The sequence below is a fragment of the Fringilla coelebs genome (genome assembly GCF_963513975.1).
Source record: "Fringilla coelebs genome assembly, chromosome: 1".
NCBI classification, from domain to species: Eukaryota; Metazoa; Chordata; class Aves; order Passeriformes; family Fringillidae; genus Fringilla; species Fringilla coelebs.
Genome location: NC_140028.1, coordinates 57,193,614 through 57,214,453, shown reverse-complemented (window position 1 = coordinate 57,214,453; position 20,840 = coordinate 57,193,614). Strand labels below are relative to the sequence as shown.

The 20,840-nt window shown below is 37.9% G+C and overlaps 1 protein-coding gene across 1 annotated transcript in view; it reads right to left on the bottom strand.

The window, feature by feature from the left end:
* The window catches only part of DOK6 (docking protein 6), a gene marked incomplete at both ends in the record, with an annotated part of 240,067 nt that overhangs the window by 53,862 nt on the left and 165,365 nt on the right, over positions 1-20,840 (bottom strand). The window contains one exon of the mRNA XM_084213089.1: positions 6,585-6,723. Coding sequence (XP_084069215.1) covers positions 6,585-6,723 — 139 coding nt within the window. The remainder of the gene's footprint in view (positions 1-6,584; positions 6,724-20,840) is intronic.

The following is a 20,840-nucleotide window of genomic DNA, read 5'->3' as shown; positions in this document are numbered from 1 at the left end:
GGGAATTCGGTTTACAAAACTAAAACCAAAAAGTACACCGATTCTGACTTAGGAGAAGAAAAAAAAACCAAAACAAATTCAAAATTCTTGGTGCTGTTAATCTTGTCAAAATTTATAGATAGTCTCAGACAGACTGACCACTGGAGTGTTCCACTGTTCCACTCCAGTGTAACAGTGGGGCTTCTGCTGTGTCAGGGGAGGCTTAGACTGGGCACTAGGGAGCATTTCTTTTCTGGGAGGATGGTCAAACATTGAACAGGCTTCCTGGAGAAGGAGTCAATATCTCAAGATGGTCAATCTTTAACAAGTATTTGGATAATGCCATCAAAATTGTGCTTTAACTTTTGGTCAGCCCTGAAGAGATCAGACAGTTGGACTACGTGACCATTGTAGATCCTTTCCAGTAGAAATATCCTATCCTATCCTATCCTATCCTATCCTATCCTATCCGATCCGATCCGATCCGATCCTATTCCAGAATTAATCTTCACAGCACCCATGAAAACCAAGTAAGCAACTCACCAGCTCTGTATTGCAATAAATAGCCAGGTTTTACAGGGTTATAAAATTTCCAGGCACACATTACACAGCAACACGGTACATAGCTTCAGATGGGAAGTACAGAACAATATTCAGCTAAGTATGCATGAATAGCTGACCTGAGGCTATGCTTTAACTTGCATAAAGTACATGAGTTCATGAATCATCATATGCATTCAGAATCTCACTGCTTGCGCTTACACATAAATTGGAAAGAGAAGAAAACATATTAAGAGACCAATGTGTCATGACATGGGATAATCTTTGGATGAGCTGTAGAATTTTCTTCTGTTTCTCCTTCAGGAATTGAATCTACTTAAACATACTTAGGCAGAATTACAACATAAAAGAGCTTTGTTATACTAAGTAATTTACAGTGGTGAAATTAGGGCCAAAAGATATATAAAATGTATTTAGCTAAGTATTTCATATATTTATTGGGTCAGCAGCATTCACTAGTATCTCTCTGAAATTCCCCTACTTCACAACTTGAAATAGTAGGTGATAGGCACACCATTGAAAAAAGGCATCAGTAAAAACTGTAAACTAGTCAAAGCTCTGAAGATGCAGTGGTGAAGTAGAACGCTTCAAATTGAAACCATCATGCTAAAATTTAGAATATTTGATGTGTTTGTTGATATTTGAGCCTGCAATGTTTGATGACAGCTTGTGACCAGGTTTGAAACACATAAAGATATTACAGACTTACAGAACAAAGAAAAATTAAAAGTTCACTAATTAACTCCTCCTGTTATTTCTTCCAGCCTCACAGGGTTTTTTTTTCCCTGTTTCTAAGACAATTTGTATTAATACTTTTAACTCTGTTTACATTTTTATTAATACTCTGACAATACTATAATTTATATTTATCAGACCAGTCTTGTGACGTACCTTCCTCATCCTGTTCCTTATAAGAAAAATAAAATTACTCTCAGTCTTATTTTTTCACTACCTTTCTCTTCAACATCTTAAGCCCAGTTTCATCTCCTGATATTTGTCTTCTTCGGTAGATTCATTATTTCCCGGCTAATAATGTCTTTTAAAGAAATAATACATAAACTCATTGATATTATCTTTTTTTTAAATAACAGAAATCTATCATGATGACTCTTTCACTTATATTAAGTTGAAGTTTAAAGACAAGACTTGTAAATAATGAGACTAGAAATATACCGATGCAGTGTTTCATAAGGGTGTTTATCTTCTGGGAAATGTTAAAAAGATCACAATCTAAAATGGCTTTTAGCTCTGCTGTCTAAAGTAAAATAAATGTTATAGAAAACTTCCAAAGCTAATAAATTATGAAACTTGGGCCATTATAATTTATTCCTGATTTACACTTCAGTCTCACTGATGCTTGATTAAGTTCAGCTGGCTAACATCAACTTTAGTGCTATCTTATTTAGGCTTCTTGTTTTACATATTGTAAATTTTTATTCTTTTGAGAATACACAATAAGTTTTTACTGGCAGCTCCTGAAAAAAGTAATTTGTAGAGCTACAAATGTATAAGTCTTTCCTCAGATTTCCTCCCTCATATGTGTAGTCCTAACATAGGAAATCTACAGCTCTTAACCTCCCATTTTCTACCCTTTAATAATAGTGAGGGCAGAAGCTACATTAGAAGTGTTTCCAGTGGAGGTTAAATGGCAGAAGATCAAAGCTGGCATTAGGAAGGAAAATCAGAGATTTAAATTCCAATGCCATGTTGTTATCCTGATGTAGAGGTTACACAGACAAATGCTGCTGAGAACAACTGCTCATATGCCCGTGTGTAAAAAACATCTGAATTCTTTAAGAAAAGATCACCAAACCCAACATCATCTCCTGATGGCAAAGAGGAGGATAGTCAGTCTTCTTTTAGATGAAGCATTTTTGGGGGATGAATAATTCTTTTTTTTCTCTCCTTCGGACAGGACAAATGAGAAGATCCAATAGTTTGCTGCTGCCTCTGTAATTCAGTTTGGTAAAACTGAAGAAGCCTGCTCCTTTTATGTAGGTGTTTTTTTTTTTGTTGTTGTGGTTTTGTTTTGGGTTTTTTTTTGGTGTGTTTTTGGTTTTTTTTTTTGTTTGTTTGTTTGGGGTTTTTTTTGGGTTTTTTTTTGCCAAACTAGCAAACTGAACTGGCTCAGTCAGATAAGCACCTAGGTTAAGAGAGAGGAAGTGGAAGGAGCTTGCAGTCCAGTCTAGGGACTGGGCAGGGGTGATGGAGCTGGCTGTTAGACACCCAGACACGCATCTTCCATGTTCAACATCAGACTGCAGCCACTGGGGGGACACAGGTCATTCCTGAGGCTAGCACTTGTTTTTGTACAGTAATTTCAAGACCCACAATCCAAACAGATTTCTAAATGTTACAGAGAAAAAAAAAACCCAAACAAATAAGGGGTCAGAGGGCAGAAAGGGAGAGGGACAGAAGAAAAAAACAGGAGGTTTGTTTAGGTGATAAAAGGAAAGTTACTGACACTCTCATGTGGGTTACACAACACCACAAAGTAAAAGCATGTAAACAGAAAGACTGTAATTGTTCTTTTTAATTTATTATCTTGGATCTAAAATCACTAAAACTACTCTCTCCCACAAAAAACCTACAAAAAAGAACTATCATCTGTATTTCAGTGATCCATTGAAAAAGCAAAGACTGAAAAAAATGAATATACAGATAACAATTTCCCTGAAAATTATTTCAATTTAAGTACTAGCGTTGACCCAAAATTTTTATTGTCCCAAGCAAAGCAAGCAGAAAGCACTATCACTCTGCCAACGCAACATTTCAAATTCAATCAAGAAAACCACCTGAGCTAAATTAGATCAATGTCCACTTTGCTGAATTTTTTGAATAAAATCCAGTCTGCTTTGATCTCAGTAAAACCAATAACCAGCTCAAATCCACACCCATGCCAGTGACTACTGATCTCATATTTCAGGTCTTTCTTCCAGTGTTATAATTTGAAAGGAAAATGGGCAGAAGATGAAAGTGTGCCCATGACTGCCTGCTTAAACTGACTTGGCTTCTCCTGCTAGAGGTGACAAGGAGGCAGATTTGGTACTGTACAAGCTGCCACAGAAAATTTTTGCTTCCAGCCCATGCACTTTCAAATGTAATGGGAAGAATTAGTTTTCTTCTCATGTCTCTCTTGTATTAACAGTTATCCTGGTTGTCACTTGGCCCGAGCAAAAGATTTTTTAGCATAAAAATGAATTTATTGTTTAGCATTCTGAAAGAGAATTTTTGGGTGGAGGGACTTCCATAAATAGAGTAAATGTGTCCTGTAGCTCAGGCACAGGCCATACCTAAATACCTGCAATTGCCTAAAGGTAACACCTTTATTCTTCTACCACAATTTTTTCTGGGTTTTCTGTTTTTTTTTTTTTTTTTTTTTTTTGGTGTGGGTTTGTTTTTTTTTTTTTTGCTATTTTTTTATTCTCATAGTCATGTACTTTGTACATTTACTTTGAAAGGAAATCATAATCTATATAGTTTATCAAGGTTGCTCTGGTAAAAAAAAATCACTTTTGTTTCTTTTGTAATCTGTATTCATTTTTTTATACTAGATTATACAACTTTTTATACTAGATATAATAATCTGATAAAAATTAAATGAAACTTCAGTGTATTCATTACTTAAAACCTATTAACATTTAGGACAGAACATAAATATTGACAGGAGTCCTTTTTAAAAAATTATTCTAATGATTGGAAGGATGAAGTAATGATTACTGTTGCATATCCTTTCTTTTTCTGATTTGTACAATAATGGATATAGCATTCACCTTTCTTTACTTTTAAAAAATTCTCATATATACATATATATATGTGGTTTAATTCAACACTGTTAAACTTGAGCTGTTCATTACAGAAAGCACCAGGAAAGAGAAAAATCCCCCAAGTGTAGATCCATAGATAAAAAGATCAAATGTCAAGCTTTGGGAAGACCCACTAAATCCCTGATTTAAAATATTCTTTTGCTTGAATTTCAATTTCAGATCTTATGGAAAAAATACACATAGGTGTTTGGTGAAATTGTTGGAATTAGGTATAATTACACTTGATAAATGGAATGTAACATGTACTTAGTCTATTTGATATTTTTGATTTAGTTTCTAATATGAATAAAACTCAAATGTCACAGATGACACAGATGATCCCTTAAATGTTCAGCCCCCTACCAGTCAGGAGCAGCAGAGTTTCCAATTCCAAACTAACATTAGTTTATATTAGTTGAAGCGTAAAATCAACAGGTTTTTCAGGCTCTTTTACACAGCAGCCTATGTGAGCCTCTCCTGATCTCCCTGAGCAGATCATGGTGCAGCCTTGTCCAGGAGTCAAGTGCATCACACACGGTGTGGCTGATGAGTCATTTCTGCTTCTCAGCCTGCTCTCGCTCGGAGTTTGATACTGCGTACCATATGGCCACAGCCTTCATAAATACGGCTTCAAAGAAGTCATCTGATGGCAAAATGGAAATGGCTTTGTAAAGCAGCAAAGCTGCTAATTGATGGGTGGAAGAGCTCAAAGTGATGGTTCTGTAAAAGGAAAATCTTGTATGATCCTGGTCTAAGCATTTATTACGGCAGCATGAAAATGTTCTAGTTTCTGTTACTGGTGTAGACACTTTAAAAGCAAACAGCAAAAAATAATGATGCGTTTTTCCTGCTTCTTTCTCCTTATTCAATCATTTTCTGCCCAGCAGAATGCAGTGGGTTTTTTTGCCAGATCTACTTCATATAGTCTTCCATTTACTGTACCTTGTGTTGGACTTTCCAGCAATTGCGCCTTTTTAATCTTGATTGCAAACTCTCCTCTTCCTGCATTTCCTGTCCAAAGTTTGTGCATCTCAACTACTATGCACAGGCTCCTACTTTGTCTAATTTTATGGAAAATCCATCTTCTTTTTTCATAAAGCACCAAATCCAGGCCTTTTTTATAGCTTCCCAGTTCAGGTTCTCCTAACAGACATGGAAAGTCTGAGAGGAACATTCAAGACATCAGACTTTTAACATGGAAATCTAAGTCTTTTTCTAGTTTATTTTTCAATGAATAAGGAAAATTGTGGCTCTGCCCACAGTGGGTGAAGTTGGGAATAGATGATCTTTAAGGTCCACTTCCATTCCTTAACATTCTGTGATTGGTTCTCTGACTTAATTACTCTGAGGAGTAATTAAGACAAGTTGAACACTGGGGGTATTAGGTTGGTCCTTGCAAGAGGCTTTGTCTCAGCAGAGTGAGAAATGCAATTTGACACTGGTGGAGTGTGGGGGATAGATCCATACAAGTCATGTTTGCCTGACTGGAGGCACGTACAGTGTGGATGAGGAAAAGAAGGAAATACCACAATTAACCTGAAATCTCAGTCTTTGGAAGAAGATTCGCAGAGACTCATGGTCATCTCAGAAGAAAAACATGCAGACTAGGTTCCCTGGCCTGAAAGTCAATTTTCCAGAGCAACCATTAAAGACCATTTCTACTTCTACGCAAACAGGGAAAGCTTTTTTCTTGCTGTCTTAAAAGAACTCCAAATTTTTCCACAGTGGTCACTTAAACACAACTTTTGCAAACTGGAAATGTTGAGCACAAAATAATAAAATAGCTCTATTTGAACTCAACCACATTGCTACCTATAATGTAGAAATTATAAAACAATTTATTTCAGGGGTTAAGAAAAAACAAAAAAAGTCTGCTGTCCCCTAGAAGTGTTTATACTGGGTTTTTTTCCACCTATGAGGCCATGAGGAGCAATTAAAACTCATTCATCAGTAGTCAACACAACAGCTAAAGGCTTAATCCTTGAGTAACAGAATCCCAATTTCAGAGAAGGTTACCATGGATCTCTTGTCTAATGGCATCCCCTGATCCAAAAAAAACCACCTACAAAAGATCATTGTACAGAACACACCAAGGATCCCTAACCATGAAAGTACATAAATCTGAAACTCTGTTTTGTCTTAGCCACACAGCTGATACTATCATTACTGCTGAATCCACTGACTTTGGTTTATTACCAATTTTTATAAGTTTAAAGACTTTTGGTAGAAGGACCTTACCCTTGCCTTCTGCTCCATTTCCATCATTAATCTTTCATGCTGCTCAGCTATTGCCAGTGTTGCAGAATGGACCTTCTGATATATCATTTCTCCTTCTCGTGTTTGAAAGGTGAACAGCCCTTCTCCTGTGTCACACATCCTGCAGGGAGAGTTAAGCAGAACAGCAAGAAAAAGAATGAGTATTGTGTAATTTTAATCTAACTATTATAAAAACTGCATACCTTACAGTAGCAAATGCCAATTTTAGAGATGTAGTTAAACTCTGAAATTCCAAACACCAAACATCTGTGGCTATTTTTAGCATTGGAGAAAAACATATTCCAAGAGATGGGCAGAACTTCATTAACATATTTTTAAAATTCAGTTTTAATCATCATCTGGATAGTGAAAAAGAAGCTTTAGCATGGAATAAAAACTTGAGCTAATAGAGTCAGTTATTTCTGTCATTTTTTCCAAATGTCTGCACCAGCAAGTGGAAGCTAAATTTAATTATTTTAACCAATTCATGCCAGAAATATGTAGTACATTGTGACTTTGAAAAGCTGATATTATAGGAGAACACTGACCAACTAAAAATGCCATTATGGTTAATCACTACAAAGATGATGTATTGAAAAACAGCATTAAAAGGGTTAAATTATTACTACCTCTGTCAGTATATTTATGTGAGGCAACATCCAAAGTTATCCTGCTAATCACAAAAGCCATTCAGTCCATTTGAGAATAAGAACAGTTGTGAAAGAAGATTAAGTAATGAAAAAAAACAAACCCTCCAGAAATAAAATTTACTTTCTTCTTTTAAGGGAGCAACTGCTGTTATCCTTATCTGTGATATCAGTGCAGCATTATATGGAGACAGAAGAGTGGTACATAGTAAATACAACAACCAAAAGGTCTGGGAAATACAGGAAAGAGGAGTAAGAAATAATGTTAGATTGTTGTGTGACCATTATTTGGAAGATGCACATGCTGTTAACCAGTGGTGCAATGCAATGTATTTATATTAGTAGTTCCATTATATTATCAGTATCTGATTTACATATTTTTTATAGACTACTTTCAGCTTCAGAAATGGAATTTCAAAAATCCTTTTTATTTGTTCTGATATCTCCTATAAAGATTTTCAGTTATCTGTGACAGAAAAATGTTGACTTGAGTCACTGATGCATAAAATGCATCAACAATAGAGGGATTTTGATTTGCCTTAAAATATCAGATTCCTTTATTGTTTTGGATGTTTACATTATTTTTAAGGGAAACCAAATTTTGTTAATATCCCAGCACCCTCAGCACAGTCCCAGAAAGCCCAAAAAAACTTACAGAATAAAAAAAAAAATTAGAAAAATGTGTCCCAAATAGTTCAACATTCAAATGGGTTTATAAATGTTATCTTTAGAATTTGCATTCCATATTCTGTATGATTATTCATGCATTAAATTTTATCAAAAAAAAATCCCATCAAATGAACACACAGATCTATATTATTTTAATTAAATAATAATAATTAAATATTTGTCCTACTATATTACATGCACACACACAATTATACTGCAGCTTTTTGAAAATACTTTTTTTCATGAGACTTATCTTTTTGTCAAATTAGGATTAGGCTTCCTAAACAATTTAATTTAAAAAGTTATCTGAATGGGGCTGTTATGCTATATAAGGGACTGCTGAGAGTTCAGCAGTTGCTTCTGATTTCAAGGTTGACCCAGTGAAAAAAAAACCCTGATTAACACTTACAAAATCTTTTCCTGTTCACTGGAGGAGACATGCTACTGTGAGCCTTGTACAAAGAATTTATGCATGTCTGTGTTTGGGAAGAACAGAAAGTATCAGAGGCAGAAACAGTAACAGAAGTGTTTCTGGAAAACACCTGGTGAAAATACTTTGCAATGATCAGCTGAGGTATTGAAAACAAAATTCACAGTCTGAAGAATCCCTGATTAACAATATTATCCATAATTCTGGAATAATACCAGTTTTCTTCATTGAAAAATAGAAATAAAATAAAATCCATTTAATAGATAAGTATTATTGAATCAGTGTTAATGTGATGTGCTAATTAAGAGATTTAAAAAAGAGCTTTTTTGTATTAAATTCCAATGGAGATCAAGATCCCTGCTGTAAACATTTAAGACATATTATATCCTTAGACAGAGTCCTCCAAAGAGCTTCTGGTGGAAATAAAATGTCCCCAGAGTTTTGTGACATTATGGCAACAGCCTTTCAGATCCCTCAGGGCATCATATAGCCAGTACTCTGCTTTTGTGTAAAGAGATCTTAATAAAATTCAAACAGCGTGAAATGGAAAGTCTGGAAAAAAGGATGGGGTTTCAGAAACTGAAGGAAAATATGATCTTTTTGTTGGTTTCAGAGGATGAAAAATCCTACAGAGATAAAAACAAGGAGGTGGGGGGAAATAACAGTCATGGGGCATGATTACCATTGATGGACTTGGCTGCCTGTTCTCCCCACGCAAACCCCAACCTCCCCAGTGCCTACCCCAGAGCAGGGTCTGTCCCTGGCTGGAGGCACCAGGGCAGGCTGTGGCACTGCCACGGCACCCCCTGCACAGCACACTGCCCTGCCTCCAGCCTCAGCTAAGGGACACGTGCCACTCCAGGGCTGCAAAGCCACTGCCACCAGCCTCCCCGTGGGGGCTTCCCTGGCTGCTGATGGATGGTCTGCACACGGCCGCTCAAAACTGGAGGTGAAGGAGAATTGTGGGCATCATTTTTTAAAGTGCTGAGTTCCCCTAGCTCAACTTGAAGTTTAATAGCACTTAATGCCCTGAAGGATTAAGTAGTTGTTACTTGGCACATCTGAACCAAGTGAAAGCAGAAAAAATTGTTAGCATAAAACTTTCTTTCTTCCATTTAAACTTCTTATAAATAATCTGTCCCTCAAGGAGATTAATCCCTTTGCCATAGTAAGGTTTTCCTGTTCATCTCCTCAGAGCATTGTTCCATTACTCTGAAGTAAAGTGAAAATCTGAGTTTAGACCCTCTAGTCTAGTCTAGTCCCATCTATTTTTCTGTTCTGTTCTATTCTAGTTATAAACCAAGTAGCCTCATTAGGGTTAGGTTCAGTCTTTCTGGAACAAAGAAACATAGACTAAAATAATCCTAAGAATGATGAAGATGGGGACAGGGAAGGGGTACTCTCTGAAGCTTAAGGGTTTTGCCATAAAAGCAAAACCTTTACATATCCGGCCAACAGGAACAGATAAACCCATGAGCTGAAACAAGACTTGTCTTGTTCTATTTATAGTCCAAACAAAGTCAGTAGGACAAAAAGCTATTATCTCTATGGCCCTTCTAGATGTCAGATAACTGTCCCTATAAAGCTCCAATTTAGGAGGTTTAGCCTAGCTAATGTCTTGTTAATTTCTCTATCTTCAAAGCATACATGGTTGAGCGGTTGCCAATTTAATAACATTTTCATAACTTTTACATGCCCTAAAATCACTTTTGATAAAAGGCAGGACAAAGGTCTGGGCCTCCTTTTTCCTGGTACTGTTGCAGTTAAGCAATGCAGTCCTACCAACTTTGTATGACCTTCACTGTCAGAAAAATGTCACCGATTTTGTATACTTCAATTTTTTTTATGAGATGCTTGCAGTCTGCGGGTGCTTGAAAAATGCCGATCTATTTCTGTGTTTTTCAACTTTGAAACAGAGATGTCATTAACCTATGCTTTAAGATATTTAAGGATTCAATGCATTAAAATGTATGAAGTGCTTTTACTGAAATAGGAAAGTGCATTTTTTTTTTTATACATTCTTACAGAATGATATAACTGGACAGAGACACCACTAGATAAACAGTTCTGCAAATAATTGCAATTTTTAAAACTATTTAAATACTGCAGCAGCTTTTCACAGCTATCACCATCAGCAGATCTGGCTCAAGAACCAGGAGAGAGAACAGAGAGGAATCTGGGAGCTCAGCTTTTGGCCTAGGACAAGCTGGATTCAGAGATCGGCAGTGAAAGTTCTTGCTGTCATTGAAGGTAGAATTTCTGTTGAAGTCATAGAGATTTTCCCACCACTATTGCCATACATTTTTCAACATGTCCTGAATTCATACAATGGTTTCCCACTGCCTCTGCTCACTATGCAATTTCTACCTTTTAGATAAGAATCAATACTGTATATTAACCATGTAGAATTCCCTTTAATAAGGGAAGGGAATTTATAAATTGACCACCATTTATAAAAAGCATTTTTTCCCAGATAGAAGTTCATGCTGTCATGTCACCGGTGAAATATCTTAAAAGTTTAACAGTGCAATATTCAGCAACTGCATGAGAAGACAAGAATTTGACATATCAGCTTCACTATTTCCACTAGGGGTAAAATCTATTTTCACAAAAATGAAGGTTGAATGAAAACTGAAATGCCCAGAAAAATGATTCCCTTGTTTTAAAATAAAAGATAACTTACAATTATAAATAGAAAAAACTTTAGCTATTCATATATATATATTAATTTTTAATGAATTTTAATTATTTCTTTTTATCTACAAATAATTTGGGATTAAAGAAATAGTGGCTGATTTATATACTCAAAAGTGCATTTAATTGCATACAAATAACTAAAAAGAGGCAATCATCCTCAAATAAAAACTGAAAAGACATCTGAAAAAAGTCTACTATTAATGACTAATTGCTACTAATAACTGTAAATATTAATAACTAATAGGTAATAAATAACTATCTTACTTTAGCATTTCCAGTTCTTGAAACAGAAATAGACTTTAAATTCTCAAATGAGAACAGACAATGAGTACGTAACGTCCAGTAACAAGTACCAAACTGGATGCAATTGTTGTTGCATACTCCACAGCTAGAGTTTGAAAAATGGTTTCATTAAAAGAGTGGAGCTGTTTACCCAGACACTGCAAGGCTCAAAAATTAAGTTAATAAAATCACAGAATCACAGAATTCTTAGAATGGGAAGGGACCTCTGGAAATCATCGAGACCAATTCCCCCTTCCAAGGCAGGGTCACCAAGAGCAGGTAACACAGGGACTTGTCCCGGTGAGGTTTAAATGTCTCCAGAGAGAGGGACTCCATGACCTCCTTGGGCAGCCTGTTCCAGTTCTCTGCCAGCCTCAATGTAAAGTTGTTCTTCATGCTGAGGTGAAACTTCCTGTGTTTCAGTTTATGGCCATTTGCTCCTTGTCCTGTCACTGGGGACCACTTGAAAGTCTGGCACCACCCTCTTGGCATCTGCCTTAGAGATGTTTATATGTATGGATGAGATTGCCTCTCCTTTTTCTCTTCTCCAGCCTAAGCAGGCCCAGCTCTCACAGTCTCTCCTCGTAAGAGAAATGCTCCAGACCCCAGATCATCTCTGTGGCCTCTGCTGGACCCTCTCCAGCAGCTCCTTGTCTCTCTTGTGCTGAGGAGCCCAGAGCTGGACACAGCCCTCCAGATGTGGCCTGGCCAGGGCTGAGCAGGGGGCAGGATCAGCTCCCTCAGCCTGCTGGCCACACTCTTCCCAAAGCATCCAGGATCCCACTGGCCCTCCTGGCCACCAAGGCACTGCTGGCTCCTGGCCAGCTTGTCACCCAGCAGGACTCCCAGGTCCTTCTCTGCAGAGCTGCTCTCCAGCAGCTCAGCCCCCAGCCCGCCCTGGTTTTGGGGTTATTCCTCCCCAGGGGCAGCACCCTTCACTTGCCCTTGTTGAACCTCATCTGGTTTCTCTCCACCCAGCTCTCCAGCCTATCAAGGTCCCACTGAATGGCAGCAGAGCCTCCAGCTGTATCAGCCACTGCCCCAGTCTTGTATCATCATCATCATCACCAAACCTGCTGGGGGTGCATTCTCTCCATCCATTGAGAGGCCCAGGTCATTGATAAACAAGCTGAATTAGGCCAGTCCCAATATTGATCCCTGGGCAATGCCACTGACTGCAGGCCTCCAGCTGGGTTCTGCTCCACTGATCACCACCTCTGAGCTCTGCCTTGATCCACCTCACAAGTGCTTCGATGGGTAATGCTCATTTCCTGCATGCCACAGAAGCCAGTCAGATGGCACATATGGGGCCAGGCCTGTTACTTCTAAGACAAGTAATAAATAAAAGTCAGCCTTTCTTTAAACCCTTGAAGCTGTAGCTGCCAGTCATGAAAAAGAACTAATTGGTATGCACTAACTCTGAACCGAGACACTTATTTCTTGTGTTGCTACAGCTTTGATTTTTTAAAAAGTGGTGGAAACTAGCAATTTTGCCTCCAATTAAATTAGATTATCAGTAGACACACACAAACACTATCTCTCTTGTGGATATCTAACTTTTGTTCTTTCCTTGTTTGTTGTTATCTTAACTTGAGCTAAGCCATTTTGACAGAAATCCTGTTTCTTCTTTGTGTGCAAGGACGATACACACAGCATACACTAAAGACAGGCCAGCTAAGCAGCAGACCTCACTATAAAATGAATGCAAAGCTTCCCTGAGGGTCCAAATTCTTTGCTCATTCCAGCCTTCAACACATGCTAGCTTGCTTCCTGCCAAAGTTGGTCTTTTCTGAGAAAACAAAACAAAACAAAAAAAGTAAGGAAAGCAAATAAACTCTTTGTGGCAAGAACCACATATTTAGATAAAAAGCTCCCTTTATGCCTAGGAATGCTTATCAAGACAACTGAAAAATAAACTATGCATGTTTTTATGAAATTGTAAGTCAACTTCTATGTTGAAAGGATAGAAAAACAAAGGCAGAAAAAAGGAAATCCTTATAAAAATTTCTAACTTACTATAGAACAAACACAAAAGGGATACTTTGCAGGGGGAATCCATAAGGAAAAAAGGTATCTTCATAAACAGAATATGTTATGAGACCTAGGAAAGTTCTATGGGTGAAGCAGAGAGAAGACAATTAATAGAAAATGTGCCCAAAGAGTGAATGATCCAGGTATGCAACTTTGGCTGCAGACATTGTCAGAAAGACCCAAGGCTGGGACAAGTTCAGTGAAACCAGGGAAACTGTCCTGTGAAAAATCTGTCTTTGGGAAATGAAGATCACCAGGGTAAAGCACAGAAATGGTGCAAAGTGCAACACCCAGGAGTAAACAGAGAATCTGAGTGTGCTCTGTTACACATTCCCTATGGGAATAAAGAGTTAAACTGCCATGCCTCACTGTCAGCATTTTAGATTTTCATCTGGAGTGTCAACAGGATAACCTGAAAATTTTTTGATCTGAGAAGCAAATCATGAAAACGTTCTTATATATGAGGTGTCTGCCTGCCCCCCTTAATCATGGTTATTTACCAGCAAGAATATTCAAGAAGAAAAAGCAATTATGCATGCTAACTACTAATTGCCAGCCATAGACATGCCTTCATGACACTTATTGTCATGTTTTTGCACTTAAGCTGAGGTGGGAAACTTTACACCTCTCTTGAATATGCTTGAATAGCCTCGAATTTGGCCTGAGTTAATACAGGGAAGTTTGAATATTATCACACCTCTGATATGGCTCAGTAACTTGATCATGGAGCTTAGCCCCAAAGATTTGTTCAAGGTCAGATCTCGTGCTTCTTGAGTCATCCACAGTGTTTTCAACTAAATGCACGAAGGGATCTCCACACTATCAATGTAGCTTTCCTACTGAGGCCATTTATAGAAACATTTTGCAATTCTGAGAAGGAAAACATTCACAGATGGAGTGGAAATGATTGATGATGATTTGCTGCCAGGTAGGTGGAACTCCACCACTCAGAGGAATCCAGCAGTCCTTCTCTAATATTACCTAGAGGATCTTAATGCATTCCGAGTTGCAAATCTTTTAAAGACCTTATATGCAGCCATGGTAACAAAAATCTTATGTGCTAGTCTGATGAATACACTGCTAGTCTTTCTGAGCAGAGATGTCATACCCTAAAAATTTTCTCTGTTATAGGGAGACTTATAGGGGGACTCATTTTGTGAGTGAATAGTATTTTTTCATTATAAGATTATTTATTTTTCTGCCTAAACCAGAAACCATTTAAGACCTATAATATACCAGAAACAAAAAATTTCTCATGAAAATGTTTTTCTTTATTTTAGGGACACAGAGGACACATTTCTCTACAGTACTGGTGGTAATTATGCCTCTTGGGATACTTTTTCTTTCATTGGCTGTGCTGCCTCTACAGCCACTGTCTCTGTGATGCCCCATGTGATAGCACATTTAGACCACTGGGGCATACGAGGGTTACCAACCTATTCCTGCATGCCATATATTTCCATTTTTTGCTTAATGGAAGTGCAGAAAGTGGGCTGTGACTTTGTCTGGACTACATCAATGATTGTCCACTAGCACTATAAACCTCTCTTTCATTTCCACAAGGTTTACCCCATCTATCCCAGGACACAGTGGAAAAAGATAAACTTAAGATTTTTTCCTGGATAAGAAGGAGGATTCTGTCTGGGGCTTCTTTCAGACAACTTTTATTTGGTTGCTGCCAAGCCATCCCTACTCTTATCATTAAGATGTTCTTGTTTATATTAATTACTTTGATATATCAGAATAAAATTAGCTAGTGCTGAAGAGTCAAAGACAGCAAATAATTCTCAATGCTGGTTGCAGTATAAAAAGCAGCAAACTGGACTCAAAGTCATGCACAAAAGGTGGAATGTGCAATTATGAAATATGTCCACATGTAATAGCAAACGTGCTGTGCAGAGGCTCTGTTTTCTATTTCCTAGATCCTAGAAACTAAGCTATGGTGTGAAGCCAGGTGTCCACCAAGGCTGCTCTATCACTCCTCAGCTGGACAGGGGAGAGAAAATATGAGGAAAGGTGTCTGAGTTGAGATAAGGACAGGGAGACATCAGTCACCAATAACTGTCACAGGCAAAGCAGACTCAGCTCGGGGAGAGTATTTGAATTTATTGCCAATCAAATCAAAACAGGCTAATGAGAAGTAAACCCAAATCTTAAGAATATCATCCACCCACTCCTTCTTTCCTGGGCTTAATTTTATTCCTGACTCTCCACCTTCTTCCCTCCAATGGCACAGGGGGATGGGGAAAGGAGACAGCTGTCCATTCATTGTTTCTGCCCCTCCCCTCCTCCTCAGTGGGAGGACGGCTCAAACTCTTTCCCTTCTCCAGCATGGGATCCCTCCCACAGCAGTCAGCCCTCCATGACCTTATGCTACATAAGTCTGTCCCACAAACTGCTCTGGCATAGATACCTTCCAGAGGGTTGTCCTTCAGGACCAGACTGCTCCAGTGTGGGTCTCCAGTGGGGTCCAAGGTCCTTCCAGCCAACCTGTTCCAGCATGGGCTCCTCTCTTTATGAGCTCACAGGTCCCTGTCAAGAGCCTGCTCCAGTCCAGGCTTCCCACAGGGTCACAGCCTCCTTTGGCATCTACCTGCTCAGCTGTGGGATGCTCCATGGGCTGCAGGTGGATCTCTGCTCCCCCATGGACTTTCACAGACTGCAGGGGCACAGCTGCCTCCCCATAGTCTGCACCACTGCAGGGAATCCCAGCTCCAGTGCTTGGAGTACCCCCTGCTCCTCCTTCTCCACTGCCTTTGGCGTCTGCAGGGCTGTACCTCACATATTCTGACTCCTCTCCCTGGCTGCAGTTGCTGTTCTTCAGGGTTTCTTTCCCTGCTTCACAAATACATTATTGTCTTACAGAGGGCTCCCACTGACCCTGGTGGGCTTGGCCTTGGCCAGCAGCAGGTCTGGCACTGGCTCTGTCAGACATGGGGGAAGCTTCTGGCAGCCACCTCTGGGGTCCCCTTGCTACTAAAGCCTTGTCACACAAACTCAGTACACCCAACACATTGTTCCTAACTACTAGAAGCAATACTTTGGAGTCTAAGAAGTATAAACCAAATAATTTACCATAACTACATTTTTTTGTCTCTTCCTGCTTTATGGACTACTTTCATAAAATATGACCTAGATGTTTTGATGGGGGTGACTGAACGATGCTGTTTGTGCTTCCATCACTTCTAAGTATGAAATATTCTAAGTTGCATATGCAAATTATCTTCTTGCATTAGTATTCAGTTCATATTATTTAAGAAATCAGTGCATGTAATTAATGCATATGTATATATAAAGCAACCCACTTTATGGAGACTTTTGACACTGCAACATTTTCTTTAAAGAAAAAGTCACATTTATAAAAAACAAAGAGAGGATAATAAAGTCGATTGTTGACATGTTCTTAAATACACAACATTTGCATTTTTCACAGTTTGTGTAATAGAACAGACATGAAAATGCTGTTAGATAATTAACTCTGTTAATTTGAAGAGCTCAGGTTTTGTTGGTAATGATGAAATACTATTTAACACTATTAAATAATAGTATTTAACTACTGGACTAGCATCAATTCTTACCAGCTTTGTGAAAAATAAACCAAGAACTCATACATTAGTATTATCATTTTAGTAAAGAAGGAGCAGTTATTGCTGGCTGTACAACACACCAATGTAAACCGCTGGTCTGATAAAGAGTTTGCAAAGACTACCATAAGCTAAATTTGTCTGACTAAACCTTTTCACTCATCATGGTTTGGCTATTATTTTTCATCTCACTTTTGAACGAAAAAGATCCAAGTTCCAAGCGCTGGAATCTGGGATCATATGCAAGTACAGATATTTCTACAGGACTTCTGCAATCCTGTTAAGAGCTATTACTCCCCAACAAAGACAAATATCCCATAACAGTGCTATTCAGTTTCTTTCTGTGTCTTTAGGAGCAGTACACAGGGGAAACAGCATTTAATCTACATTAATACTGTTGACTTTGACAAATATAAAATGTTAAATATAAAACCCAAATAAGACCATTACTGGTTAAAATAAATGATAGTGTAATAGTACAGGAGCCCTGTGGCAGCACATCACTACTTGCTATAAGAAAAGCAATAAAACTTAGTGATCCAAGATCTTTATTTTCTCCCTTTTTATTTTTTCTTTTGGAGCCCTCCAGGACTGTTATCTTCAGGACTATTCCTCGCTCAGGGTGCTGGGGATGGAAATTCTGTCAGATGATACTCCCTAGAGTCTGCATTGATTCTGAACACAATGAGATATATAATTCTGGAGTTAACTCAATCCTCTCTCAGAAAGGAATGGTTGTTTTAAGAAGACATTTGCCAGTTAACAGATGTTAGAACAGTAACAGCCAAGGATCGAATTTGTATAGGTAAATCTGTTAACTTTATTTCATCTTTGAGAAACTTGAGATTTTTAGAAGCTGTGACCCTGCACATAATATTTGGAATGCCTGATGATGCTCAACTTAAAGTTAAAAAAGGTGATCACCTCCAAATTCACCCATTCTCTGATCCTAGGATTCCAGTTCTGTAATAATCCCCAGTTTTGCATCTGCACATACCTATAAGTAGGATACCAAGAATTTAACATTTGAAATCATCTACAAGTGCATTTGTTCTATAGTGTCTCACTGACCTTTCATCTATGAATTGAATGATATTGGAAACAAACTGTGCCTCCTGTGACACAGGCAGATGCTGTGCTTGTGCCATTTTATTCTGACAGCTAGCATGCAAAGTAGGTATTTCCTGATCAAAGTATATCCACATAAGGAGAGAAAGAAAAATTTCTGGAGGGCTGAACAGGAATGAACTAATGCAATTAATGTTTTTGATTGATGAATAATAGCAGAAAAATAGAAGTAAAAATTATGAAGGAACTAATACAGAGCTACGTTTAGAGCCATAGAAACAGGAAAAAGAGATGAAGTAGTCACAGACATAATTTTAACATGCATCCGAAACATCAATTTTCCCAGTTTATGAAGAATGAATGCTTCATTCTCTCATTTCAAAAGAGGGACACAAAAAGTGTGAAGAAATGATGAAAGGAGCACCCTGAGCATTCTATGTTGAGTTTTTTGAGTACTTCAAAATAAGCATTTCAAGTGTTCCTCCCACCACTTCCCCATTTAAATGCACCATCAATAGTGATTTCAGCCATTAAAGCATTTATGGTCAGTCATTTCTCTGAAGCTTTCAGCACATTGTGATTTTATTGTGGTGGAGATTTAAGCACTGCTGACTTCTCTCAATGTCAGTCCACCTTCAAGGTATGAAAGATACTGCTTTGACCATTGCACCCATAGAGGAATTTTCAGAAAGTCAAATGCAAATATTATGGGCACACATGGCCATCCACTCACCATGCTATGTACATACACTAATGAGTAATTAACATATGCTAATGACATTTAGGGACTCATCAACACTAATCTCAGAAGTGGTAGGTTGTGAACTCCAACAGCATTGACCCCAGGGGTAGGCAATAGTGCCAGGTATGAGACAAGGCAGAGATTTGTTTTAAAAAACCCAAAGCTATACCTGTCAGCCACTGAATTAGAATTGAAGATCTTGGCTGAAGGCTGTGGTTCTGGCCTGAATTTTAGCTAGACATGTACACTGACACCAGTGGTCAAATAATGCCTTCAGTGGGAAACTGAGTGTGCAATAATATCAAAAAGTAATCACAGAAAATGTACAACCCCCACCACAAACATTAAAAATTCACTGAACTTGCACCAGCTTGCTCTGTGTGGTATTTAATTTAGTAAGGAAACATGACTTCACTCCCACTTGCTTTAACTTTTCCTCTTTGACACTAGCCAGGCAGAAGTGAAGTAGACAGATTTTCCCTGTTCTCTCAATTGCAAACAGCAGCAATTCTGTTATGGATCAAACAGCTCCCACTGCATTCACCTGACATCTCTGACTCCAAGTTTGATTGTGTATAAGACATTCTTGTACTAGTCCTTTCCAGCAGTGGAAAAACTCTCTGTAAGGTTTTATCATTAGCCTGATAGCTAAAATCAATTTTAGTTTGTGTTCAGGTACGTGGCGGCATGATAACATCTTGAGAATCCTTAAAATATTTCATATCCTCCAAATAGTTACATAAAATTTAATTCCATAAAAACAGGCATTTCTTACAATTACACAGGTTAGTGGGAAGGAAAAGGTGTAAGTGGATAAAAGAGGTGTAGAAAAAAGGAAATGGAAGAAGAGAGTCCTGCAAAAGAAAATCATCACAAGTAATCACATAACTTAGATCATACTGGAAAACAACGGGAAAAGAATATAAAAGGATGAAAATAAAAAAGCAGAAAGCATTATTTACCATTTATAGTTACATACTTGAGCTCCCTACATATTTTCCTATAGTACCACATATAATATCTCCTGTCTAAAACTTCATGGGATACAATGGGCATTTTCTGACATTTTGATAAATGTGCATTTCCACATGATTAGTATCAATCAGTTATGCTGATTAGATTCTTTTTGTTGAGTATCTACTATGAGTCCTGTGTGAAACTACTGATGCTGTATTGTATAAAGACATATTTTATGTTATTTTTAGTGAGGATTTTGCTTAAACTGAAGAGGTTTAAGCAAGAATGGTGAGAACTGTGGTCATTGTGTTCAAATGCCACCATTTAGTATTCCCTCAGACCAGTTCTCTGCAGAGCACTGAGGTACTATTAATTGACAAGAAATGCACCTTAACAAGTCTGCCAGAAAAGAGTAAAAACAAAGATTGAAAAACAAATTTGGGATAGTATAATCTAAAAGTATGAAATCCATCTTGTTTAATGCATAAAATTTTTAAGCACAGCATGCCTGCTCTCTGCCCAGGGAACCTGGGGCATTGTTTGAAAGCAAAATGAAAAAAGCAATCATCCTTTGCTGTGAAGAAAAAAAAATTACTAACAAGCTTCTTTTACACTGGAGTTTACTTGTCTAGTTCAATATTCCAGAGTTTAGACTTCTACTGTTCTACACTGGCTTATCAATTCTTTTATAAGAAATTTATAACATGGAACTTCTCAGAACACTGGAATGTGCCAATCCCTTCTGCCCACGATTCTGTATGCCAGGTTTAAAAACCTCATGAACAATAGATGCAATGCCTACTGCTTCACCAAAAATTTATATATACAGTTACCCGAACAGAAATCAGTATTGAGGGCAAAAGAGAAGGGGTAAAAATCCCTGATGTGCAGAATGATACATAATGTATCCTCGTGGTTCTTACATAGCAAAAGGTGACCTTGCCTTTCCTGGACCCTTACACAAAATAGCAAGGGTGTGTTTGTGGCTATTCCACATAAGCCATTAAAACCACTTTGAATATCCTTGGTAACAATGGAAAAGTCTTTTACAGTATTTCCACATTTTGTCAATCTGGAACATTTATATTATAGGTATTCTTTATCACATAGATAGAATCTTAGTCTCCAGAT